Raw genomic sequence first — 12,917 nt, 5'->3', positions numbered from 1 at the left:
CACCCAATGGATATTTGGGCTCTTTCCAGAATTTGGCTATTGTTAATAGTGCTGTTACATACATCGGGGTGTATGTGTTCCTTTGAATTAGTATTTTGTATCCTTTGGATAAATACCTAGTAGTGCATTTTCTGGGTTCTAGGGTAGTTCTATTTTATCTTTTTGAGGAAACTCTATACTGTTTTCCAGAGTGGCTGCACCAGTTTGCATTTCCACCAACAGTGTAAGAGGATTCCCCTTTCTGCACATCCTCACCAACTTCTATTGTTTCCTCAATTGTTAATTTTAGCCATTCTGACAGGTGTGACGTGGTATCTCATTGTGGTTTTCATTTGTATTTCTTGTTATAGAACAACCCAAAATGGACTTTGAAGATACTCCATAGAGTGTCAGAAACTTGAGTACAAAATGACAGATGGAATTGAGAAGATCACCAGACCACAAAGCAGTTGATAACCTAATTTTCAAACTATAGCAGGTCTGATGAGAACCTAGGTCAGTTCTTTTGTAAAATGACTATTGTTTTACTTCACTTTATTAATTCTTAGAAAGATATAACATAGCACAGCAGCATAGACAAAAAGTAAGACAGAGCAAGTTGAGATGTAGGGCAAGCAACACGGTTTAAATCACAGTTGTCCAATTACACTAAACAAATATTCACTGATCCCTGCCAAGAGACTGAGTTTGGTTTATGGAGCTGATCAAAGAATTTGAAAAGTGTTGATTTGGCTAAGATAGCCTAGCTATAATTATGAATAATGCATATCAAACAAGGATAATTATTCGATGACCTTTTTTGTATTTCCTAGGGGGATAAAGAAATTTAAAAACATTTAGATAATCAAGTCATAATGATTGTTTAGATATGTTTATTTCTTTGTCCTTTGACTACATTTTTAAAGTTTGCTGGGGTGCCTGGGTGGCTTGGTCGGTTAAGCATCCGACTTCGGCTTACGTCATGATCTCACGGTCCATGAGATAGAGCCCCGCGTCAGGCTCTGTGCTGATAGCTCAGAGCCTGGAGCCTCTTTCAGATTTTGTGTCTCCCTTTCTCTCTGCCCCTCCCCTATTCATGCTCTGTCTCTCTCTGTCTCAAAAATAAATAAACATTAAAGTTTGTTTTCTCCTCTTTAACTTTTGGTAGACTAAAGTAATGTGCTTTTGCACATCTTTTGATAAATCTTAATCTTGCTAATAAAATTTTTGCATGATGTGTAAGTTAAGGTTTTATTTACATTCTAAATCTATTATAATACCATTTACAATTTGCTTACCTGGGTTTCCTCTTTTTCAAGGCTTCATTTTAAGGTTTTCCTCTTCACTAGGGAATTTATTCCTACGTGGTTATTCAGTAGCTTATATATTTAAAAAATGCATTTTATTTCACTTGGCATATCTTTAGAGTTAACATTCTTTAGTTGGAAAGCTTTGGGTGGAGCTATTTTCTGAAGTAGTTGAAAATAAAAATATCTCAAGTTGTCTGAGAATGCAAATATGCTACATAGATAGATAGATAGATAGATGCTGGATAGATAGTAGGCTCTTGTAGTTACTGAGTGCTAAAGACATAGGAAAGGACTTTACATGAATATGGACTTCAGAATTCAAGTTTCTCATACAATATTCATTTTCTTTAAGTCATATAAGCATATACACACGTATAAGTTGCTTTCTCCAACAATTGAAAATAGGCTGCAGCATTCTGAGTTCTGTATTATAACTGTCTTTGATAGTAGGATGAAAAGAATAGAATTAAAAGTTCAAAAGCATCACCTTCAACTATTAAGAAGCAGCATTACTGGAGTTTGCTTGACGTTCCTCTGATAGACAAATGCTTTTTTCAACTTGATGTTTCAAGTAGTAGCTCTCTCACTTGCAGCCATTATCTATGAGTGTCTATACCAAGTTAAAAAGTGCTTGGAATACCACCAATGGAAGCTTGTAGAGAGAATTGGCTGTGATGTCATAGACCATTAAGGGAAACTTCTAGAAGTGAGATTCAGTCATGTGAGAGACTAAGCAAGAAAGATGCTTACTGAGTAAGGTGGGATCCAACAAGGGTGTAGTACAGAATGCAACAATTTATGAGTTACTTTTTTCTAAGGTAGCTAAACATAACAACATTTAATGAAGAAAGGCAAACTTACCTATCTGGTATATTTGTGATTCCTGATGATTAATTACTTGAAGATTAATACATTTGAAATTCACCAGTCTTAGAAATGGAAGAAAGTGATGAACCTGATCAGCCTATCTCAGCAGGGAGGCAAGAAATTCGAAAGAGAAGACGACCCAGTCAACCAATGGTAGATAAATCCCAGCAGACCGAAGTGACAGAGAAAAAGAAAAATTTGCCTATATCACAATCATCTGGCCCTAAAGCTACCCTTAGTATTGGTAACATTCCTGGAAGTAAAGTCAACTGTGAGTCTTTCAGATTATCTTCTCAACTTCAGCAAACTTGGACAAAGAGAAAGCATGTACAGGATATGACTGATAAATCTCTGCAAACAGACACTGTTGTAGAAGAGAAAAAAGAAGAAATCAAACCAGTTGGTGAAACAGTGGTACCTGAAGAAATGCCAGCTGCTCTTGGAGAAGCAGTCCCTGAATTTCCAGAAAGTGTTCAGGAAGTAGAAATTCTGACAAGCAGACACTCAATTCAATTCAAAATAGACAGATCTCAGCAGACCAGTTGTACTGGAGACTGGACAATGATGAACATTCCTCAAAAAGAAACAGTGGACAGAGAACAGCAGACATACTTTAGTGAATCAGAAATAGTGGTAATTGGTAGGCCAGATAGCTCTTTTTCAAAGTCAAATGAAGTTGTGCAGAAACGTAAATCCTCAGGGAAGATTTTCATTAGTGAACATCCTGAATTGCAACCCTCAACAAGTAGAGATGAAGCAATTAGGCAGGTAGGTATTAGCAGATCTTCATTTAGTCAGCAAAGCAAAAAAGGTAGTTTGGTACCTTTAGAAGATGAGCAGTACGTTCTGGGTGAGGTCCAGCCTCCCATTGCAGAGGAGGTCTCTGCTGAAGTGCAACCTATACCAGCTGTGGACATTATTGCAGGAAAGTCCACTACTGAACTTCAGCCTCCACAAATTGAGGAGGCTCCAGCAGAAAAGGGCCCTGCCAAAGTACAGCCAACCCTGGGTGAAGAGGCTCTTTCAGAAGGGCCTCCTGCTGAGGTTCAGCCTCCAAAAGTTGAAGAAGCTCCTGTACAGCCTTTCCCAGATGAGGAGACTCCTGAAGAAGAGGCCCCTGCTAAAGTGGAGTCTATCTCTGCTGAAGAGGCTTTTTCAGAAGAGCCTCTATCAGCTGTGGAGGCCCCTACAGAAGAGGCCCCAGCTGAAGTTCATTCTCCGCTAGCTGAGGAGGCCCCTGCAGAGGAGGCCCCAGCTGAAGTTCATTCTCCACTAGCCGAGGAGGTCCCTGCAGAAGAGACCCCACCTAAAGTTCAGTCTCCACCAGCTGAAGAGGCCCCTGCAGAGGAGGCCCCAGCTGAAGTTCAGTCTCTACCAGCTGAAGAGGCCCCTGCAGAGGAGGCCCCAGCTGAAGTTCAGTCTCCACCAGCTGAAGAGGCCCCTGCAGAAGTGGCCCCAGCTGAAGTTCATTCTCCACTAGCCGAGGAGGTCCCTGCAGAAGAGGCCCCAGGTGAAGTTCAGTCTCCACCAGCTGAAGAGGCCCCTGCAGAGGTGGCCCCAGCTGAAGTTCATTCTCCACTAGCCGAGGAGGTCCCTGCAGAAGAGGCCCCAGCTGAAGTTCAGTCTCCACCAGCTGAAGAGGCCCCTGCAGAGGAGGCCCCAGCTGAAGTTCATTCTCCACTAGCCGAGGAGGTCCCTGCAGAAGAGGCCCCAGCTGAAGTTCAGTCTCCACCAGCTGAAGAGGCCCCTGCAGAAGTGGCCCCAGCTGAAGTTCATTCTCCACTAGCTGAGGAGGTCCCTGCAGAAGAGACCCCACCTAAAGTTCAGTCTCCACCAGCTGAAGAGGCCCCTGCAGAGGAGGCCCCAGCTGAAGTTCAGTCTCTACAAGCTGAGGAGGCCCCTGCAGAGGAGGCCCCAGCTGAAGATCAGTCTCCACCAGCTGAACAGGCCCCTGCAGAAGAGGCCCCAGCTGAAGTTCATTCTCCACTAGCTGAGGAGGTCCCTGCAGAAGAGGCCCCAGCTGAAGTTCAGTCTCCACCAGCTGAGGAGGCCCCTGCAGAGGAGGCCCCAGATGAAGATCAGTCTCCACCAGCTGAGGAGTCCCCTGCAGAGGAGGCCCCATCTGAAGTTCAGTCTCCACCAGCTGAGGAGGCCCCTGCAGAAGAGGCCCCAGCTGAAGTTCAGTCTCTACCAGCTGAGGAGGCCCCTGCAGAGGAGGCCCCAGCTGCAGTTCAGTCTCCACCAGCTGAGGAGGCCCCTGCAGAGGAGGCCCCAGATGAAGATCAGTCTCCACCAGCTGAGGAGTCCCCTGCAGAGGAGGCCCCATCTGAAGTTCAGTCTCCACCAGCTGAGGAGGCCCCTGCAGAAGAGGCCCCAGCTGAAGTTCAGTCTCTACCAGCTGAGGAGGCCCCTGCAGAGGAGGCCCCAGCTGCAGTTCAGTCTCCACCAGCTGAGGAGACCCCTGCAGAGGAGGCCCCAGCTGAAGATCAGTCTCTACCAGCTGAGGAGACCCCTACAGAGGAGGCCTCAGCTGAAGTTCAGTCTCTACCAGCTGAGGAGGGCCCTGAAGAGGAGGCCCCAGCTGAACTTCAGTCTCCACCAGCTGAGGCCCAAGTTGAAGTTTCTTCTCCACCAGCTGAGGAGGCCCCTGTAGAAGAGGCCCGAGCTGAGGTTCAGTTTCCACCAGCTGAGGAGACCCCTGCAGGGGAGGCTCCAGCTGAAGTTCAGTCTCCACCAGCTGAGGAGTCCCCTGCAGAGGAGGCCCCAGCTGAAGTTAATTCTCCACTAGCTGAGGAGGTCCCTGCAGAAGAGGCTCCAGCTGAAGTTCAGTCTCCACCAGCTGAGGAGGCCCCTGCAGAGGAGGCCCCATATGAAGTTCTGGCTCCACCAACTGAGGCCCCAGCTGAAGTTCAGTCTCTACCAGCTGAGGAGGCCCCTGCAGAGGAGGCCCCATATGAAGTTCTGGCTCCACCAACTGAGGCCCCAGCTGAAGTTCAGTCTCTACCAGCTGAGGAGGCCCCTGAAGAAAATACCTCATATGAAATTTGGTCTCCATCAGCTGAGGAGGCCTCTGCTGAACTTCGGTCTCCATCAACTGAAGACACTACTTTAGAAATGGTCTCTGTTGACAAACAGTTTCCAGAAGCCAAGGAGGACTTTATTACACCAATCTCTATAGAAAATGACCTTATTCCACCATCTGAACAAACTGCTGCATATGAGGCTCTCGTAGACCATGTGTCTACTGAATATCAAAATCTCCAGACTGATGTCCCAGGGATAAAATTAGAATCAAAGGTTTTGGAAGATCAGCAAAAACTCGAAGAGCCTTTGGAACTGGATCCTGTCCCTGAAGATTTGTCTAACATCAAGAAAGAACAGGTTCCTACCTTTGAAATAGAGGGTGTCATCCATGTACAACTAGAATAGAGGCCTCTTCCTCAGCTCTAATTAGCTCTTAACTAAGCTAGCAATCAGAAGCTACAGGCTTCTGGACATGCACACTTAAGAAAAGTATAGGTATCTGGAAGTAAATACCTAAAAGGGAATCCCAAGATGTGGACTGCTGGCTGGAAAATGAACAATAAAAACTAGTGGTTTAAAATTACTATGTTATTTTCATTCAAACATAGCATATATGAAATACCCATTTAGAAATGAAGTTGATGATTGAAATAATTACTTAAAATATCATTTCTATAATAAACCTTATTGAAAAGGGTAAAGTATACTCTACAGCTATATTTTATTTTCACTATATGTAGCTTGTAGTGGAAAAGGCATTTTCTTTGCTGTAGTTCTCTCATCTACTTTAAATTCCTTGAGTTTGTCACACAGCTAAAGGTATGTGTTTTTTTCTCTTCATTATAATACCCCATATCTCTAATTCTCTTTCTATTTGATTCCTTCTGAGACAAGTGTTCCTTTCCTGTTTTCATCCCTATCTTGCATATTTTACAGTCCCATATCTGGATCGGGGAACTTAAATCCTTTATAAAAGCCTTAATTTTAATGAAGATAACCTGGATAAAGTATTTTAAAAGGCATGTAAACATAAAGAAAAATATACTTAGCCTCAAGGGTATATTTCTACTTTTAATTTCATTTCAACTTAGAATGTGGTGAGTCCTTTAGAAGCTTGGCTTGTTTTTTGTACTTTGAACTTGTTGTGAAGAGTATTGAATTACTAGTTGTAGTACAGTACTCTCCCCTTATCCACATTAAAATTTTTTTAAATGTTTATTTATTTCTAAGAGAGAGAGATACAGAGTGTGAGCAGGGGAGGTGCAGAGAGAGAGGAGACACAGAGAGCCTAACAGTCTCTAGGCTCCAAGCTGTCAGCATGAGCCTGAAGTAGGGCTTGAACCCATGAGATGTGGGATCATGACCTGAGCTGAAGTCAGGTGCTTAACTGACTGAGCCATCCAGGCACCCCTTCAGTTTTGCTTTCCATAGTTTCACTTACCCATGGCCAACTGTGGTCCAGAAGAATATCTTCTTTCTGATGTACCCTCCCTTGAAGGTCAATAGTAGCCTAATGCTGTGTCACAATGCCTTCACCTGACCTGTCAGGTTGACTACATCTCATCATGTAGGCATTTTATCACCTCACAACATCACAAGGAGAAGAGTTGAATACAGTACAACAAGATATTTGGGAGGGAGAGATCACACGCACATAAATTTTATTATAGGATATTGTTATAATTATTCAATTTTATTATTTGTTTTTGTTGTTAATCTCTTACTGTGACTTATTTATAAGTTAAGCTTTATCATAGGTATGTATGCATAGGAAAATGCAGTACACATAGCACTTGGTACTACCCATGATTTCAGGCATTCGCTGGAGCTCTTTGAAGGTATCCTCTGTGGATAAGGGAGGAATACTGTTTAATCTATTCACATTTTTAAAGAGCAATTATAGGTTATTATAAGATATCTGTTAATAAAGGACATCACGGTTTTTATGGTTATGACAACTTTTGGGAAAATATTTTCTTTAGCTATAATTCAGTTGCTACATGCTGAAATAATGAGATGATTCTCTCAAAAAGTTTAATTTGGTTAGTATATTTTTCTGTTTAGCAAAAACTCTAGATTGATGATTCCAGACTTTGATAAAATTTGATGCCCTATAATTGTTGGATATTTCTCACATTCTTCATTACGTCTGTACAGTGTGTGACAAGAGCATGTGATCTTTTTAAGTGTTTTTTTAAAATAATTTTATAAGTTTTTGTAAGTGAAATCTTTTTAAATATGTGCTAGATATGAGGTTGAGAAACATTCTAGAATACTTGAATGAGGGTTGCTTATTTTGTTATTTCCAAGTCCTTTTTATTTTGTTTTCTGAGATGCTTAAAATCCAGTGAAACTCTTTTCTAAATTTGAAGGTTTTTAAGGTTTTTATTTAAATTTATTAGTTAACATATAATGTAATATCAGTTTCAGGTGTACAATATAGTGATTCAACACATCCGTATATGACGAGGCGCTCATCATGACAAGTGCACTCCTTAATCCCCATCACCTGTTTAATCCATCCCTTCACTCCCCTTCCTGCTGGTAACCATCAGTTTGTTCTCTATAGTTAAGAGTCAGTTTCTTGGTTTGTCTCTCTGTCTCTTTTTTCCCCTTTGCTCATTTGTTTTGTTTCTTAAATTCCATATATGAGTGAAATCATATGATATTTGTCTTTTTCTGGTGGACTTATTTCACTTAGTATAATACTGTCTGGCTCCATCCATGTCATTGCAAGTGGCAAGATTTCATTCTTTTTTATGGCTGAATAATATTCCATAGTGTGTGTATTTGTGTGTGTGTGTGTGTGTGTGTGTGTGTGTATACATCTTCTTTATCCATTCATCAATTTATGGACACTTGGGCTGTTTCCATAATTTGGTTATTGTAAATAATGCTATAACAATCAAGTTAGTATTTTTATATTCTTTGGATAAATAGTAGTGCAGTTGCTGGATCACGGGATAGTTCTATTTTTAACTTTTTGAGGAGCCTCCATACTGTGTTCCACAGTGGCTGCACCAGTTTGCATTCCTACCAACAGTGCAAGAGGGTTCCCCTTCCTGCACATCCTCTCCAATACTTGTTTTTTTTTTAACGTTTATTTATTTTTGAGACAGAGAGAGACAGAGCATGAACAGGGGAGGGTCAGAGAGAGAGGGAGACACAGAATCTGAAACAGGCTCCAGGCTCTGAGCTGTCAGTGCAGAGCCCGACGGGGGGCTCGAACTCACAGACCCTGAGATCATGACCTGAGCTGAAGTAGGATGCTTAACCGACTGAGCCACCCAGGCGCCCCTCCAATACTTGTTTTTTTGTGTTGTTGATTTTAGGCATTCTGACAGTTGTGAGGTGATATCTTGTAGTTTTGATTTACAGTTCCTTGATAAGTGATGTTGAGCATCTTTTCATGTGTCTGTTGGCCATCTGTAATGTCTTATTTGGAGAAATATCTGTTCATGTTTTCTGCCCATTAAAAAAAATTTTTTTTAATGTTTATTTATTTTTGAGAGAGAGAGAGAGAGAGAGAGAGTACAGCGGGGGAGGGTCAGAGAAAGAGGGACACACAGAATCCGAAACAGGCTCCAGGCTCTGAGCTGTCAGCCCAGAGTCCAACACGGGTCTCAAACTCATGAACTGCGAGATCATGACTTGAGCTGAAGTCGGACACTTAACCGACTGAGCCACCCAGGTGCCCCTCTGCCCATTTTTAAAAGTTGGATTATTCATTCCTTTGGGTGCTGAGTTTTGTAAGTTTTTTATATATTGTTGGATACTAACCCTTTATTGAATATGTCATTTGCATATATCTTCTCCTTTTTTTAGGGTTGCCTTTTGGTTTTGTTGATTGTTTCCTTCACTGTGCAGAAGTTTTTTATTTTATTCAGTTCCATTAATTTATTTTTGCTTTTGTTTCCCTTGCCTCAGGAGACATATCTAGAAAAATGTTGCTATGGCCAATGTCAGAGAAATTACTGCCTGTGCTTTCTTCAAGGATTTTTACGGTTTCCTGTCTCAGGTCTTTAATCCATTTTGAATTTATTTTTGTGTATGGTGAAAGAAAGTTGTCCAGTTTCATTCTTTTGCATTTTGCTGTCCAGTTTTCCCAACGCTATTTGCTGAAGAGACAGTCTTTTTCCCATTGGATATTTTTTTCCTGTGTTGTCAAAGATGAATTGGCCATATAATTGTGGGCTTTTTTCTGGGTTTTCTATTCTGTTCTATTGATCTGTGTCTTTTTTTTAATGCTAAATACCATACTGTTTTGATTACTGCAGTTTTGTAATATAACTTGATGTTCGGAATTGTGATGCCTCCAGCTCTGCTTTTCTTTTTCAAGATTGCTTTGGCCATTTGGGATCTTTTGTGGTTCTATACAAATTTTAGGATTGTTTGTTCTAGCTCTGTGAAAAATGCTATTGTTATTTTGATAGAGATTGCATTAAATGTGTAAATTGCTTTGGGTAGTAATTTAATTTCTCTTTCTGCTGTTTCATTATTGGTATGTGGAAATGCAATAGATTTATATATGTTGATTTTGTATCCTGGGACTTTACTGAATTCATTTATTAGTTCTAGCTTTTGCCAATTTTTTTTTATTGTAGTTAACTTCTAGTTTCATAGTGTTGTGGTCAGAAAAAGTGCATGGTATGACTTCAAACAAAACAACAACAACAAAAAAAAACCCAGTAGAACAGAAATCTGTAGGGTTTTCTATTTAAAATACATCACTGTAAATAGAGACAATTTTACTTCTTCCATTCTAATTTGGATGACTTTCATATCTTTTTCATACCTAATTACTCTGGCTAGGACTTCCAGTGCTATGTTGAATAAAAGTGGCAAGAATGGGAATCCTGTCTTGCTCCTGATCTTAGAGGGAAAGCTTTCAGCTTTTTACCTTTGAGTATGATGTCAGCTGTGGGCTTGTCACGTGTGGCCTTTATTATGGTAAGTTAAGTTCCTTCCATATCCAATTGGCTTATAGTTTTTATCATGAAAGAATGTTCATTTTGTCAAATGCTTTTTCTGCATCTATTGAGATGATTATATGACTAACACCCATTTTTTGTTTGTTATGGTCCTCTGTGACTAATGAGTGCAAATCTTGTTGGCTTTCAGAAGTAGATAATTTAGGGACCCAATCCTTTGGTAGCAGTCTTAAAAGGTGGGGAACTAGATATGTGGTTCAAACTCTTTACTCCTGAAGAACTTGGGGTTGGGGAGTTCCTGCCTGATTGTATTGTGCTGTGCTTGGTATGCGTTATAACAATTTTTTAAAAATCTTTTTTATGTCCATAGTATCTTTATTGATATTCTGTTTGTAATTAAGGTATAATTATTGGTACCTTATATCAATAAATATTGGTAACTGTTTTCTCTCTCAGTCTCTTTCTTTCTCTCCTTTTTCAAATCAGTCTGGCTTGAGGTTCATTCAGTTTTACTGATCTTTCAAATAATCAACCCTCAGTTTCATTTATGTCCCTATTTATTTCAAAAGAAAATTCATTGACTTCTCTCATCTTTATTATTTCTATCTTTCTGCTTACTTCTACTTCTTTATGTACTTTTTCTAGTTTGTTTTTTAACAGATGGAATCTGATGCCGTTGATTTACTTTTTATTTCTTTTCAAATGTGGTCTTTTAGTGTTACACATTTGTCTCAGCAATGTTTTAGCTGCATTCCATAAATTCCAATAACCTGTGCTTTCATTGTCATTCAGTTCAAATGTTTTATAATTTTGTTTTTGATTTATTATTTGATATATGAGTTACTCGCCAATGTGTTATTTGATTTCTAAATATTTGGGAATTTTCCAGATTTATTTTTGCTATTGGTTTTTAATTTAATTATGTTTTTGTCATAAAATATACTTAGTTTGATTTGACCTTTTCAATTTATTGAGGTTTGTTTCATAGTCTAGCATATGACCTATTTTGGTAAGTGCTCTGTGTTCTAAAATATTCTATTGTTTTTGGTTGGAGGGTTCTATAAATGTCAGTTTTAGAATCAACAATTGGTTGATAGTGTTGTTTACTTCTATATTATTACTGATTTTCTATCCACTTGTTCTCTAGATTATTAAGAGAGGTATGCTGAAATCCCTGACTATACTTGCGGATTTGTCGATTTCTCCCTGAAGTTCTATCAGTTTTTGCTTCATGTATCTTGAAGCTTTGGTATTAACTGCATAATTGTCTTCTTGATAAAGACTCCTTTTATCCCTGGTAATATCCTCTCATCAGTAACTTTGTCACTTGTCAAGTTTAGATCCTTAATATTCTTTGCTTGGTTTACTGTGGCTATTATGTGCTTTCCCTATTTTAGTCTTTCTTCTTCTAAATAATCTTTCCTTTATTGTCAGAGGTGTTTATTTTATAATATACATCTGCTCATGCAGTCATTTGCTTACAGAAAACATATTATATTCCTTAAATTCCTTAAAATGATAGTCATGACCCTTTACATCTACTATAACCTACTTTATATCACCCTTATTAAGTATGGGGTAGTGGTATAAAATGAAGGTTAAAATCATGACTGCCAGTTAGCAAATCCCAACTCCCTAACTTATGAGCTGATTAGCTATTTTGGGTTAGTTAACTTCTCTGTGCCTCATTTACTCATCTGAAAAATAAGAATGATAAGCATAACACCTAACCAATAGAATTGTTGTAACAAAATAGTTTATCCATATTAAGTTCTTTGAATGGTACCTAGTACACAATCAGCAAAAATGCTTGTTCCTTCTCTCATCATCATTACTTGTATTACTTGCATACTTCCTTTCTTGTGACATTTCTTTTTCTATTTAAGTTCTTACCATACCTGGCAATGATTGTTATGCTACAACTGCCTCTTATTTGTCCATTGTGTTTTAGTCATTTGTTCCCTAGAGAGTTCGGGTCATATTTAAAGTTTTTATTTTAGCTGGCAGTTACTTTGCTTTGGTTTAGCATACAGGTCCTGGACTGCTTTTATGGGCTATGGTTCCAATGAAAATTTAATTTTCAAAGACTTTGTGGTGCTATTTTGGTCTGCTCTTTTCTTTGGAATTTCTACTGATTTGTGATGAAGCCACCTGAGGGAGGAAAGAGGAGCTTTCCCTGGATGGGCTGCCAGGTGCCTTTAGGGTGGAGGAAGGGAGTTTCATTCTCACCAAGAATAAGAAGCTTCCCTGATAGGCAGAATCGTCCTTGCTGGTGCCCCTGTCACCCTGTGTCTCTTTCTGGAGGATGGAGCATCTCAGGCCCATGATTGTATTCCTTCCTGCCTACTCAATGATACAATTTAGTAAATCTCTCCCTTTCCTCCTGCATCATCAGTGTTTCATCAAGTTTCATCAAAGTTTCTACTCATTCTCATTAGCTTTCAAACATGCTTTTTATTTTTACCTATCTTAAATAAGCAAATAAACAGACCTCCTCTTCATACTTTCTCTTTAAGCTACTGCTCCATTTCTTGGCTTTCATTGACAGCAAGTTCTATACTCAATTAGTCTCTGTCCCATTCTCTCAAATCTGTTCTTTTTTTTATTTTTATTTTTTTAATTTTTATTTGAGAGAGAGTGAGGCAGCATGCAAACAGGGGGGGGGAGCAGAGGGAGAGAGAGAAAGAATTCCCAAGGAGGCTCCCCACAGATGTGAGGCTCAATATGGGGCTTGATGTGGGGCTCCATACAGGCTGGACACAGCGCTCAATCCCAGGACCCTGGAGTCATGACCTGAGCCAAAATT

The 12,917-nt window shown here is 39.8% G+C and overlaps 1 protein-coding gene and 1 long non-coding RNA gene across 6 annotated transcripts in view; both read left to right on the top strand.

Moving 5' to 3' along the window:
• LOC122239595 overlaps positions 1 to 12,917 on the top strand; it is a 77,660-nt gene that overhangs the window by 36,696 nt on the left and 28,047 nt on the right. Inside the window, exon 3 of the long non-coding RNA XR_006218826.1 lies at positions 351 to 495. This is a non-coding gene — a long non-coding RNA (uncharacterized LOC122239595). The remainder of the gene's footprint in view (positions 1 to 350; positions 496 to 12,917) is intronic.
• FSCB (fibrous sheath CABYR binding protein) lies at positions 2,016 to 5,763 on the top strand. Of its 5 annotated transcripts, none has more exons than XM_042989614.1 (2): positions 2,016 to 4,992; positions 5,077 to 5,763. In XM_042989614.1, exons 1-2 carry the CDS (start codon positions 2,226 to 2,228, stop codon positions 5,583 to 5,585), a joined length of 3,276 nt encoding a protein of 1,091 aa, XP_042845548.1. In that variant the 5' UTR covers positions 2,016 to 2,225; the 3' UTR covers positions 5,586 to 5,763. The 5 variants fall into 5 exon arrangements, with proteins under 5 accessions (XP_042845548.1, XP_042845546.1, XP_042845549.1 ...); XM_042989612.1 differs by having other exon boundaries at positions 2,016 to 5,000; positions 5,085 to 5,763; XM_042989615.1 differs by having other exon boundaries at positions 2,016 to 5,003; positions 5,088 to 5,763.

Source organism: Panthera tigris, chromosome B3, assembly GCF_018350195.1.
Source record: "Panthera tigris isolate Pti1 chromosome B3, P.tigris_Pti1_mat1.1, whole genome shotgun sequence".
Taxonomy (NCBI): domain Eukaryota; kingdom Metazoa; phylum Chordata; class Mammalia; order Carnivora; family Felidae; genus Panthera; species Panthera tigris.
The sequence above is the reverse complement of the archived record's forward strand: the minus strand, read 5'-3'. Positions and strand labels throughout refer to the sequence as shown.